The sequence below is a fragment of the Chrysemys picta genome, chromosome 9, assembly GCF_011386835.1.
Source record: "Chrysemys picta bellii isolate R12L10 chromosome 9, ASM1138683v2, whole genome shotgun sequence".
Lineage (NCBI taxonomy): Eukaryota > Metazoa > Chordata > Testudines > Emydidae > Chrysemys > Chrysemys picta.
Window position 1 is genome coordinate 12,907,849 of NC_088799.1, and position 14,357 is coordinate 12,922,205.

General features: G+C 41.8%; 1 protein-coding gene across 13 annotated transcripts in view; it reads right to left on the reverse strand.

Moving 5' to 3' along the window:
* NAALADL2 (N-acetylated alpha-linked acidic dipeptidase like 2) overlaps positions 1–14,357 on the reverse strand; it is a 953,294-nt gene that overhangs the window by 39,112 nt on the left and 899,825 nt on the right. For all 13 annotated transcript variants that reach the window (XM_065557737.1, XM_065557735.1, XM_065557733.1 and 10 more), the window contains 2 exons: positions 12,626–12,719; positions 2,805–3,003 (listed from right to left, as the gene is read on the reverse strand). In XM_065557737.1, the coding sequence (XP_065413809.1) occupies positions 2,805–3,003; positions 12,626–12,719 (293 nt within the window). The remainder of the gene's footprint in view (positions 1–2,804; positions 3,004–12,625; positions 12,720–14,357) is intronic.

The window sequence follows — 14,357 nt, forward strand, 5'->3', positions numbered from 1 at the left end:
AGGACCTGAGACTCTCTTTTACACTAAGGATATATCTAAAGCTGGAGGATCAATTTAAAACGCACGTACATGCTAGCTTTGATAGTGCTAGTGTGCTACAAATAGTGCGGCCACAGTGGTGCAGGCTGGCTGCCCGAGTGTATACCTATGTTATCAGATGGGATTGTACATGGGTGGCTATTCTGCACCACTGTAGTTGCACTGCTACTTTTAGCTCGCTATCTCAATCAAAACTAGCTTGTGTATGTCTAGCTAAGCTGGAAATTACACTTAAAGCTGCAGTATAGGCATAAGTCTCTTTTCCACTGCCCCGGCTATGTACAGGGGCTTTAAAGGGCACATAAATACAATTTACCGTTTACTTAGTGTGAATGGGAATCAGGCCTGTTGTGTAAGGCACCTTCCTTTAAAATGGTTTGACAAGAGTCTTAGTCAAATGGCATTGTTGGATTCCATGTTATTATTTCTTAGTGCCTCTGGATCCCATTTGCTTAGGGCTGGGCCACACTGGGGCGGGGGATCGATCTAGGAAACGCAACTTCAGCTATGAGAATAGCGTAGCTGAAGTCGACGTTTCCTACATCGAACTAAGTTTACTTACTGCGGGTCCACGCAGTGCAGGCAAGCTCCCCCGTCGGCAGCGCTTCCTCCTCTCAGCGAGCAGGAGTTCCGCAGTCGACGGGGGAGCGCTTCTGGGATCGATTTATCGCATCCAGATGAGACGCGATAAATCGATCCCAGAAGATCGATCTCTACCCACTGAATTGGGCGGGTAGTGTGGACCTACCCTTAGTTTCCAAGGGCCTCCCAATATACTTCACTCATTCGGGGATCTGAGAATTAAACTTGGTCCTTCCCTTCTCATTTATATGACTGCGTGCTCACCAATGTGAGTAAGAGTCACACAAGCAGGTCCAAACTACCTATCGTCCATTCTCATAGTGCAGAAAATGAGCGCTACAGAAGAGGGGAAGGGTTAAAGTCACTCTTTTAAAGGGTATGTATAAATAGTGTTATAAAAGGTGTGAATCATTTACTTCTGTAGTACACTACTGTATATGTTAGGCAGAACACTTCAGAGCAAAGCAACACTCTGACAAAGCATGGAAGAAGGAAGTCACATCCAAAGTGTTGCCACAAAACAAAGCATGATCGTGGTCCACTTTTTAAATCGTAAGTCTAACTTACTGAAACCAGAAAGAGAAAAGTTACAGAATTTTCATTTTAGTAAGGCTTTTGAGACAGTCCCACATGACATTCTCATAACCCTAGGTACTCTAGATGAAATTACTAAAAGGTGGGTGCACAGCTGGTTGACAATCGTACGCTAAGAGTAGTTATCAATGGTTTCCTGTCAAACTGTGAAGGTGTATCAAATGGGGGGTCTGTCCTGGGTCCAGTACTATTCAACATTTCCATCAATGACCTGGATAATGGAGTAGAGATTATGCTTATCAAATCTGCAGATGACATGAAGCTGGGAGAGTTGCAAGCACTTTAGAGGACAGGATTAGAATTCAAAACAACCTTGACAAATTGGAGAATCGGTCTGAAATCAACAAAATGAAATTCAAAGAGACAAGTACAAAGTACTTCACTTAGGTAGAAAAAAATCAAATGCCTACAAAATATGGTCTATCAGTCTTTCTTTGGTGAACATCTTCTTTCATGCCACAAGCTCAATTACTGTGAGAATGACATTGATTGGTCCCACCGCAAATTTTACTCTTCTGTTAATATCCCCTTCATTATAGCTATAGGACTGATTCATTTCCATTCTAGGCTCCTCCACAATTTACTTTTATTATATGGTTACACCTGTTTAATACCATCCTCAATGCTTGGAATAATCTCCCTCCTTCTTAAGTACCAAACTTTCGACTCTCCTCCAAATCCTCCCTGGGGGATTGAGAAAACCATAAAACAACATGATCACTACTGAGCAAGACTTAAATCCTAAACATTTGGGTCTGGAAAGTTGCTTAGAACTATTTTAAAACAGTTTGTTTGGAATAGTCAAATGGTTGCCTTTAACCAAACATATTTTTTTAAACTAAAAAGGAGTACAAATTTCTCCAACTACCAAGTCAACTCTAGAAGCTGAAGTGAGGAAGGCTCATTCTTCCTTCTCCAGAAGATGAAAGGTGGACTGCTTGAGCCATTTAAAACTAGTCTGGACAAAGCACTTGAATATTCAATAGGGAACAATTTAGGTAAGGGGGAGATGAACTAATTGCCCCCAAAGCTCTAAAACTCTAGTTTCTAAGAGGGGGAAGTTACGGAAGATGGCTGACTAAAGCCTTACCATTCAGACCAAGGTACTCTCTTTATCCCATTGAAAGTACATAGACAGGGAAAGATAGATTAGCACCTATGTGCAGATTTTATATAACACTATGCTGGATCTTCTGTAACTCAGTGTTGTTTAAAAAATTTTTGTAAAGTTTTTAATAAAACATTGAGAAGCATGTCAAATACCATTAGATTTCAAAATATTTTTTCTTTTGAAAGCTTGCTGTACCATCTAACATAAGTATCTGTCATGCTGCTTGAGTTCCTATAGCACAGAACATCTTGTTAGCAGTGATGTCATGACAGAAATGTTACAAAGATGCACTCTAATCACCTCCTGCACTGGTATGAATTTAAATTTTTTGCTGTAAGGATGATTTTTTTTAATTTACCTTTTATCTTGGATTCTCACTGAGACTTTTAAAAGAGGCATGACAGTTTTGAAAGCTAAGCAATGTGAGATGATTATTTTAGTTGGAATAAACGAATGGAGAACATACTGAACATCCTACCTGTAAAACCCTGGAGGAGCTTGTTGAACTAAGAAGTTTTTCTCCAGACCTTGGAGAACATCATTAAGCATTCTCACTCGGATAGGAGCTCTCTCCTTGGGGTCATTAGCTGGACGCATCTCATCTGACTGGAACAATTCTGCACTGTCCCTCAGTCTTGAAGCCATTGCCAGCAACTGACGGGTGTCTAGTTGGTCACCTAGTAATGATAACAGAAAGATACAGCTCTGTAAATGATTCAAAAGGCAATAATTTAATGCTGTCAATAAAATAACCTATACTTTTTTTAAATGGCCACGTTGTCTTAGGCTGGAACAAAGGCATCTCTGGTGGAGTTAAAACCATGGATCAAGGGAGCCTATAATCAATTTCAGATGTACAATAATTTTTGCAGTAGTACCAACTTGTGCAGTGATCTCTTAAAATCTTACAAGCTAAGAAGAGTCAGACCTGGCCAGTATTTGCATGGGAACCCCCCAAAGAAAACTTAGTTCTGCAAGAAGTGATGGTTAAATATCAGTAGCTGGAACTCTTCTTTCTGAGACAATACTGATCCAGTGCTGTTAGATACTGCTTCTCATGCCACAGATTCTGTACGTGTTAGTCTACTGCATCTGAAAACCTATCCCTATAGTATATAAGCACCAGCTCCTGCCCTTTCACCCTTTCCTCCCTCATAACAAGCATAAAAGCATACACACCAGAGCAAGAATTTATTTGAATTCCATCTGTCATCTTAGAATACTAAGGGTACTTAAACTTTGTAGTCCATAAGGTTATCTTGCCTTTATTATATTCAGCAGTCATGCAAGGAACCTATAGGCCTGTATCTTGTAAGACATTAGCTTCAGCAGTTATCATAATGCTTGAGGCTATAAACTTTGGCACAGATAAACAGCACAACATTAACCCCTAAGTTTGGGGAACAGAATAATCTCTCTCTTCTTAAGTAACAGTGAGGGGGAGTTTTGTCCCTAGTGACACCAGCCAACGATGGACACATGAGCTAACACCAGCTTTTGGAAAGAACATCTGACCACAAGAGTGCCATGGTAATGAATTGCCGTATTTGATAATAAGCTGAGATCATTAATATACTAACCTATAGAAGGACATGCCAACATTAGTAGGGTGAGGAAATACAAATAAGGAAGAGGAGAGAAACCCCTATTGGCACTAGACATGGTGGTGTCAGCATCACATATTATGAAAGCTGTGTCTCAGCCTGTGTGTAGTAGGGGAGAAAGAGAGATGTGGCCCTTGAGACATGCCGGAATGATGGCCACTGGTGGTGATGAAGAGGAAGATAATGGCTAACATTTTGGATTGTTCTGCAGGGGAGTGAGTGTGGATGTTCAGATGTACCTTCTGTATTATCTCTGTCTACAGAGCTAGACTGTTTGTGACTTCACTAAATGTATTAATAAATTATTCCAAATATAGAAGGTTTCCTATAATGTGAGTGTTACAGCTGTTCACATCGGGGTTGCCAAATATATACTAATTTTAATAATACTGGGCCTGATCTTGGGACAAGAACCTGTCAACCCTCAAAGTGGTAACTGAGAATTCTAAAGTAATCGATAAATATAAATATATTTAATAATCTATAGATTGGGCTACAACTTCTTAAAGGTTAATTACATTTGTAGAAGGAGTTTGAAATAATTCCTCTAAGTTAAAACTGTACCAGTTAGCAGAGTCTGCATTTACTTACAGTTTAACACTTTAATGGACATTGAAGTGTTATACTCCAATGAGCTCAGTGTTTTCAAAATTATTAACAACACAGTGAGAGTTAACCTGGCCTGATATTTGCCACCGACGGAGAAACTGAACAAATGAGAGCTTATACAAATGAACAGCACAGATTCAGTTGAGATTGTTCCTGATTTACAGAGAAGGAAAAAAAAATGAGATGCATGAATTGGAGAGTCTTCTGGCTTGTGCAGTGTACTCCCACCTGCAGTGCTGGTGAAGGGTATGCTCTCCTCTCAGTGCATGCACAGATCCCAGTAAGGTTCACAGAATCAACAATGTTCTGGTAAGCGCAAGATCTACCTGGCCTATTAATGATGGGAAATGAAACCAGCAATTCAAATAAACCTCAAAAATTTTAAATGCTAAATTTGATCCAAAACAGAACTTCCAGTACTTTAGAAGTTTACCCATCGGTAGCTGAAAGTACAATCTTCAAATATTTTTGGATCTAAGATTTTAGCTCATGAGTATGTATAATTAACAGCAAGAGAAGAATACACAATTCCAAGATGACAAGTTAAAGGTACCAAAGTTGCTTGGTTAATAAATATAAACAGATATCAGAACTGCCACCAAAACCTCTTTGCATACATGGATGGGTGGACTTCGGTGGGAAGGGTGTGAAACCATGAGAGAAATAACATTATGAGGCTGAAGGATCCCCCTGAATTTCCCACTGTCTCTTTGCCCTGAACAGAGTACTTGCTATTGATTATATTTTACAAAGGGGGAGGGGAACTTACAGATCTCCCACACACTCTTCTTGCCGCTGCATTCAAATATGGTGCACTCTGGAGTGATCCAAAATGCATCATCATGGTGAAGAAGACAGCAGGTGGTGTAGCAGAGGTTGCCACATTTGCTGAAGTATCAATATGAATTTCAGCACAGGCAGAAGTCACTTTGACGGGAAAAGGTGAGAGAGGGTGGGTTAGAGTCAGATTCGGTTTTGGGATAAGATTTCTTTGGGGCATAGAGGAAGGAGAGGTTGGGCTGTTTCTAACTTTTTTTAACCTGTTTGCTATTTCTTAATGAGGATGGATGATAAGCAGTGATCCTGTACCACTGTATTGACATAGTTATGGATTAGAACTGTGAAGTTTAGTTACACTGGTTGACAACTCAATCAAATATTATTTGAAGGTATAAAATTTAATCATAAAAAGCAGAATTTTTTTTGAAAAATATGACATAAAAAATTAATGCTCTTAGCTATCCAAGCTTATCTTCTATTCGTGTTGGGTCCCAACAGCACAGGTTTTAGGTTAGGTGCTAGATTTTGGCTGATTCTAAACGGTTTGCCATAGAGGCACACTTCATATGTCTCAAAGTATGTTAGACTGTATTAACCATCCTAAAGAATCAAATGACAGTGCAGTCTTTTCATAAAACTGTGAAGTTTAATGGAAGAGAAGCAATAATCTAATCACAAAATGTATAAACTAACAGAAATTTAATCTTTATGCTACTATTTTCCTTTGTAAAATCTTTTACTTTGCTCAGAACTCTTCTCTTTCCGTTAATAAGCAATCAGCAGCCAACTAGAACTTATTGGTGTGATAATGAAAAAGGGAAGAAATTTATGCTTTGACCTAGATTTACATGACGCTATCTCCTGCTGTTTTGAATGCAAAAGACGTGAGACAATATGCTGCATTTGGCTTTTAGTGGCTTGTTGAAACAGCTTAACAGAATCACTGTGTTATTCCTCTCTTTTCACACATCCAATAAAATATCTTATTTTTCCCCCTTGGATCTGAACATCAAGTTTGGGGTTTTTTTGGATATCAATAAACTAACTCCATTTTTGGTGTGGATAAACATATGCTTGAATCAGCCCAACAATCTCATTAGGGCCCAGTTATAGTGTGTAAGTATAAAACTGTACCCTGCAAAATCCACCTGACAGTTTTAAAATATCTACTGAGATCAACAAAATGAAAGACAAGGCAAATTTATGGTTGAATTTGTTCCTTTTAATTTTGAAATATTTAGGTCTCTGCAGAGAGTGCATACGATAAGGCCTAGGTTATGTCAGTTAGAGGCACCTTAGAGGGAATTCTGGCAAAAATCCCTTCTTGAGCTCCAAGCAGGGTAACGCAGATGTTACACCATGTTCAGCTCTCCATCCTTGGCCAGCCCTGGTAGCCATGGCCTCTCCATCTTCATGTCTCCTTTTAGAGCACCCAGGAGGAACAGTAAAAACATAAGCGAAATCCCCCACCCATATCAGCAAAAGTGCAAGGATCCTATACGAGTAATGAAAGTTATCGAACAATCCAATGCAAGCATCATGTCTAACTAAGGATATCCTTACATATTCTATGCATAATAGAAGGACAATGCATGCATGATCCTTGCCATCATAGAAAGGTTAAAATTCACTGCATTAGGAACATCTATTTAGTTTCATCAGCAGTGTTTATATACCAAGCAGCATGCAATATTTAGAATTGTCATTCTTAATATAATACAAATGATTGTGCATATCAATCAAGCCACTCCAACAGTGAGTGTGAGCTTAGGGGAATAGTTCATCATTCTATATCTGGAAATGAGGCCATGTAGACCGCCCTTTTTAACATAAAAACAAATGAATGCTTACATTGGAATTTTTTGTTTTAAAACAATGTGATATGTATTTTGCCCTCAAACCCACTACATTTCATATAAAATGATGAGCTATTGTATACCTTGTGCATCACACACTAAAACTGAACTCATTATATGAAACAAATAATTTCTTTAATAGTCTCTCATAAAACCCTGAGTATTTATAAGTTTCAGAGTAGCAGCCGTGTTAGTCTGTATCCGCAAAAAGAAGAACAGGAGGACTTGTGGCACCTTAGAGACTAACAAATTTATTAGAGCATAAGCTTTCGTGGACTACAGCCCACTTCTTCGGATGCATATAGAATGGAACATATATTGAGGAGATATATATACACACACATACTCTGTCTGTGTGTGTATATATATCTCCTCCATATATGTTCCATTCTATATGCATCCGAAGAAGTGGGCTGTAGTCCACGAAAGCTTATGCTCTAATAAATTTGTTAGTCTCTAAGGTGCCACAAGTCCTCCTGTTCTTCTTTTTGAGTATTTATAGATATTGAACTCATAGGGAATTATAAGGGCATGAGAAATCATGTGGACTTCACTGATGGGACAAAGTGTGATTTATGTTATGTATAAACACAGAGGCTGAAACTGGACGGGCAGATGATTCAGAAGAAAAGGATGTGTTAACTAATATCATTTTAAACATCTTGTGACACCACTCTAGAGAAAAGGAAAAAAAATTACAAGTGTTATTTCACTTAAGGGAAAACAAGGGCACTTTATTATTCTACATTTTCTATTCTTTGTGCTGCACAATCCAGTATGAATCATAATGAATCATCTAGCTAGTTATTTAAAGTTGTTAAATAAATAAAAATGCAGGTACCAGAAAGGGACTTGGGAGCCTGCATTCTGTTGATCACTGAATTATACAGCTGACTTTCATTACACATGCTGTATGTGGATTTTATTCAAAGACAGGCTACAATGGATAGACATTTATTCTAGACAGATGGATTGAGTGCAATAATGTTTCTCTTGTAACCAATTGCTCTTATAAAAAAGGTACTGATGAAGGCTTAAGTATTTAAAAATTACATTTCTGCCCTCTGACAGTAATATATTTCCTCACGACCACTTGGAAGAGCATCACTGGTCACAAGCAAATCAACCAATTAGAAAAGACCTCTCGACATGGATGTTTGTGAGAAACAACTGATTTGTTCTGTGAATGGCGAGAGTCTGCAGGACCAGTTTGGGTACATTACTATCTTCGTGTTTAGAAGATTTTGCACATTTAGAAAATCTTCTAAAAGCATCTCTATAAATCTTCTAAATATAAATCTTTTAAATGCTTTTATATAGTCATCAGTAAACCTCAAAGAACTTTACATTATCCCCATTTCACAGATGGAAACTTGAGGCACAGAGGTGAAGTGATTTGCCCAATGTCACCCAGCAGGCCAGTGGCAGAACTAGTAGTCCCAGTCCAGTGGTCTTTCCACTAGATCACATGGTTGCTATGTGATTCCTCAGTGCCCCTCCTCCTTCCTGTACATTTTGTTACAATGGAATGGGGATAATGGTCATGCTTGAAATGTTTACAATGTGTGGTTGCTAACAGGGCTGGTGAGAGAAATCTCGTCCCTGCTCTATGTCCCAAAACCTTAACAATTTTATTACATGCCTGCTGTAGTAACAAAGTGTGAAAGAAGACCTGTGTCTGTCTCTCCTTCTCCACCCTGCAACATGTAGCCCCCCACCACTTCCAGTTCCCCATTCCATTCTCATCCCATTAAGCCGTTATCTGGTACTACAGACACCATCAACACGTAAGAAGTTGTTCCTTGATGTCTCCTGCCCCATGCTCCTGCCTACACATACCACAGGCAGCAGTTTACTGGAGCGCCACATGCTACCTTGGTTATATAGCCCAAGCTCCACACTGAGCTGGGCCTCTCACTCCCACTACTCACCTCCATTTGCTGCTGTTTGCCCCAGGCTTCTCCAGCCATGGCTCAGGTCTACTCAGTCCATCTCCTCCCAAAAACACTGGCCAGCTCTCTCCGCCATCCCCTCACACACAGGTGATAGGCATCTTAACTATTCATCGTCTGGATTTCAGATGTTTAACTTTTTGTTACCTTCTTTCCCCCCATCCCAGATCCCAGCTTGCATGAAAGGACAGGGACAGGAGCTCAGACTCTCCAAGAGGAGCAGGGTTTCCCACATCCCACAACACACAGTAGGCAGGGAGAGGGACTGCAGAGAGGTAGGACAATGTCAGATCCCAGCACAGACATAAGGGAGAATTCAGGGCTGACTTATGCACTCCTAACTCCCCAATTTCCTCTGCGACCCCTCACATTCTCCAATCCCTCCCGTCCTCTCTCCTTTCACTGCCTCTAATCCCTACCTCTTTTCCTGACCCCTCTTCCCTCCCTTACCACCCATCTGCATTTACCTCCCTCCCCTGTACTCCTAGCCCTACTCCCCTCTCCCCTCCCAGTGAGCATTCCCATGGGTTATTTTCCTTTCAAAAATAGTTTCAGCACTTTCTGAATATGCTGCTGTACTCAGATTACATTTCCCCCAAACAAAAATGCCCCTTTCACAGAAGCATTGGAACTATGCCTGCTTTTTTTACTTCAGATTTCTGCCCTGGGTTGAATTTCAACTCACGGGGCGGATTCATGCTTGGATTCAATGACCATAACCTACCCTCAATCACCCAGGTCATGCAATATAGAGGTAGTTTTCCAGATAGCTATATCTTGGGAACCACTTGGTGAAATGGCCCCAAATTTGGATCACTAACAACCCTGTACCCCCATGATGCACATCACGTTTTAAGGCAATATGATTAACTGTGGATTTTACAGCAATTAGAACAGTCCCTCTTTAAACAGAAAGCTGGTTTTAACCTTAACTATACCAGAATTGTCATTCTGCTACAATACCCTTACTAATTGCAGAATGTCAGCAGATTGTGTCTTTGGAAGGCTTAAGGGAAGGTGGTGGTGACTCCTGGCAAGGACGGATGTTTCTCAGTATTACGACCATGCCTCGTGTGGCAAGTGCTTGCCATATTTTGCACATTTATGAGCACCAAGGGAGGTGACAGGGAAGGGGAGCTGGAGGTGTAAAGGTGTAAAGACAGGCCCACTGACGAGGGTGGGCAAAGGTGGCAATTGCCTAGGGGCCTGTAGGATTTAAAAGGGCCCGGGGAAAAGTTCCCTGTAAGCTGTGTGGCCGCAGAGAAGCCTATTTAGTGCCACGCAGGCACTCAGGGCCCAGCCCCCAACCTGCTGTGGCAGCCCGGACCTGCCGCAGCCAGGGCACCCCTCCCCTAGCCCCAACTCTGCTGCGGCCCGGACCTGCTGAGGCTGGGGCACCCGGACCCAGGTGTGGCCAGAGCGACCCAGCCCGGACCAGGCATGGCCAGCTCCAGCCCAGACCTGGTGGGGCCGGAAGGAGGGGTGCCTATTCTGCAGCCCCATCCCTGGAGCTGCCACGGCAGGGAGAGGGGCCTCTCTCCCCCAACCTAGGTGCTGCTGTGGGGAGAGAGAGCTGGGAGGAGTCCTCTCTCCCCGCCGTAGCCCCAGAGCACCCTCCTGCACCCAAACCCCTCATCTCCGGCCCCACCTCAGAGCCCGCACCCCCAACCGGAGCCTTCACACCCCTGCACCCCAACCTTCTTCCCCAGCTCTGAACCCCCTCCCACACGCCAAACCCCTCAGCCCCACCCCCACCACATGAATTTTGTGATGTGTACCAATATGGAGGTGCTGTGTCTGTCACACATCACCTCCATATTGATGCACATCATAAAATACATTCTGCACATGGGTGGGAAAAATGAGAGGGGACACGGTGGCAGTGGCCGGGAACCCCGGGCCCTTTTAAATTGCCCGGGTGGGCCGCAGGGCTCCTAGCCATGCGCAGGGTGGTACCGGCAGCGGTGAAGGCAGCCGGGCGGGCATGTGGAAGCCCTGGGCATACCGGAAGAGCACAGCTGGCAGCTCACCGGGCACAAGCCAGCGCAGGCGCAGCACCACCCAAATGTCAGGTGGACCTTTCTAGGAGGCCCATGGACTATTCTGCCCTGGGGCCCGGAATTGCTGTCGGCAGGTCTGTGTCAAGACTTTCTGAAAATTATGGCAGCCAGAGAGGGTGCCTCCAAAAACTATCCGAGGAGTGAGAGGGACAGGCATACATTGTGCTTGTACTTTGAAGTGAAGGAGTAGTTGTGGGAAATGTCTGAAATGTTATTAGGAATTAATACTAAGGGGGTATGTCATGTCATGAGCCATTCCTTAGTGAAAATTTTCAGCTGAGCTGTTCCAAAATAAAGTTATTGAGTTCATAAATAACCCATGTAACACATTTCTTCTTGTCTAACAAAAATTTAACCAAGAATGTAATGCAAACTTATGACCAATTAAACCTTGGCACTGCCAAACCAAGGAGGGCTCACAAACTCCTGTAGTTGATGCGCTGCAAAGAATTCTCATTCTCCATGTCTTGGGGGGGGTTAATGGTTGTGGGACAGACCTGCAGTTAGATGGATTGAAACAGTGGCCCCACTAGTATGCAGGACAGTGCATGGTTGGGGTGCAGAGCTTGCCCTTTGTAACAGAAGGTGCTGCGTCACAACTGTTTGCCTCTAACACATGTCCCTTTCCAGGACCATGCACCCCAGTTCAATCCTTTGTGAATGCTCCAGGAAACCATCCCACCACACTTTTGCCTTTGCAGCCCTCTGTTGGGATGTATTCACTAGTACCGGGAACATATCCTCTCCTCTCCCCACCTCAACTGGAGACATGTCTGCCTCTCTATGGGTGATAATTCCCCTGTATGTGTGGGCCATGATGCAGCAAGTGATAAGGGAAAGCTCTACTTTCCCCATACAGGAATTGTCTTTTCCCTTCCCTCAGCCTGTGATCCAAACACAGAGACCAAGGTCATTCAGTTTCAAACACAGCGCTTTCAGGATCTAACTGATAAATCAACTCAAACAAATTATTCAACAGAACATTATCCTGTGAAAACAGAGGCAAGTTGGAGTGATCTGCTGCCAATGTGAACTAGAGTAATAAATAAACAACCAAGCTGGCCACTTGTCAAATGGTAAAAGTTACAGAGCCTAAATGGCTGTGAAGTTCAGAGTTCCCTTCCTGCTTGTACTGAATGTAGCATTAAATGGAAACAAACTCTTGCAGCTCAGTCATGGAGGTTGTTTATCTTTGACAGTAATTATGAGATTTTAATGCTAATTACTGATTAAACTGTTTTAGTAAGATCAGAAGAAATGTAAACAATTTATCCTATGTTAAACTAAAATTATGTTTCAGTCAACATCATAGAAAGACACTGTTTGAGTAATAAAATAAGCAGGTTTTGTTTACACTGAAACAGAGAATCTCAGGATCGAAATGTAGTTGAACCTTTTTTTATGTTAGCTGAGATTAGTCTTGCTTGAATAAAATTACCTTTAAGGCTGTTCTGAACTTCTAATGCGATGTCCAGGGCATTAAAGGGCAGAACCGGTTCACTGGCAATTTGCAAAGTCACCTCTCCCGTTAGCTGAAAGAAATCAAGAGAGATTAAATAATTTCTAACACGTTTAATACTCAGCATTTCATTTGGAATACCATATAACTTCATTATATTGGTCTGCCAGGGAAGCTGAATAAAACACACAGCTCCTTAAGGACAAACTGAAAACACACACACAAGACCTGCTATTAACAAAATAATTCTAGTACAAAAATGTATAGTGAGATTATAATTTATGACCACGTCTGCTCAGTGCTTTCATATGGCATAGGATACTATGGGAGAGTTGTTGTTTTTTTTAAATATCTTCTTGTTTTTCTAAAAGTAGGAAGCAAATTTAAAATGTTTCTTTTTTTAAATTTTTTACAGCAGACAGGTGAACTGCTACGACACTAAGGGCGGGATCCAAAACCCAATGAGGTCAAAGGAAATTTTTTCCACAGACTTTAGCAGTCTTTGGAGCAAGCTCTTTGCACTGAATCACATGAATAAAAAGAACTCACAGCGTCTAGGGAGTATGCGATGGCTTGACATGAATAACAGCTTAAAGAAGGTGTTCTGACCCCACATCTGCTGAAAAACCCCAATAACTTACAGATCAAACACCCCGACCCTGTGATATGGAGGTCTCAGTCCAGCTCCAGGTGGACAGTAACCCATGTCACAAATTTCATTACTACAAATGGCACTTTTGTTGGCAATCTCAGAGGTGAGGCCAAGGACTGAACGGGCTTTGGAGGAGAACGCCTCTCATCTACAGGAGGTAGTCTCTCAGGCTCAAGACAATACCAGGGAAGTGTGTGGAAACTTGCTTTGCTGCTGTGCTGTACCTACCCTGTGATTAAATAGGATTTCAGTCTCCAGGGACTTCAAGCCCATCACCATTCAGGAGCACTATAAAAATACACTGACAAAAACCTGGGGCCGGGGGGGAACATTTACTCATCTCCTTCATCACTTGGCATTGCAAAGAAAGCTGCAGGGCTATGTTCCAAGATGGAGGGAAGACTACAGGTAACGGGGGCAATGATGAGAAAAATGTGGATTGAATGGAATCATATTGTACAATACTTTAAAAGGCATCAGAAGGCACTGATATAATAAAATGTACCTTCCAAAAATCTACCAGAAGGCTAGAGGCTGAAAGTAGCATTCCAACTTTGCAATACAAAGAGGTTGGGAAAGACAACAGTGCTAACTGAGAAAAAATATTGGAGGAATTGAAAAGAAAACATCATTTTCTGCCACACTCACCCCCAAGAACAGACGAAGATGAAGCAACATACCCAAAAAAAAAAAAGTCTTTATGGAAAGAGAAGATAAATGGAACCCCAGCAACATCTCTAAAAAAAGCACTAAAAGAAATATTGTATTTGACCTGCCCACTGACTGATTTCAGCACAGAGATAGAAGGAGCACATTGTACATCAGCCTGAAACTCACATCCAAGCAGAGACCTATTGTGAAGCTATTAAGATTTACACCTAAAGAAATAATACTGCAAAAGGCACCGAAAAAGACAACTACCATATATTGAGGAAGAACAATGGGAAAATAGATGATATCCCAGGACTTCAGCAGGGAAACTGGAGAACAGAGGCTGAACTGTAAAGGGGGAGGGAGAGAATGTCAGTGTTAAAGGATATGGAGTTCTAGCTGCTGCAT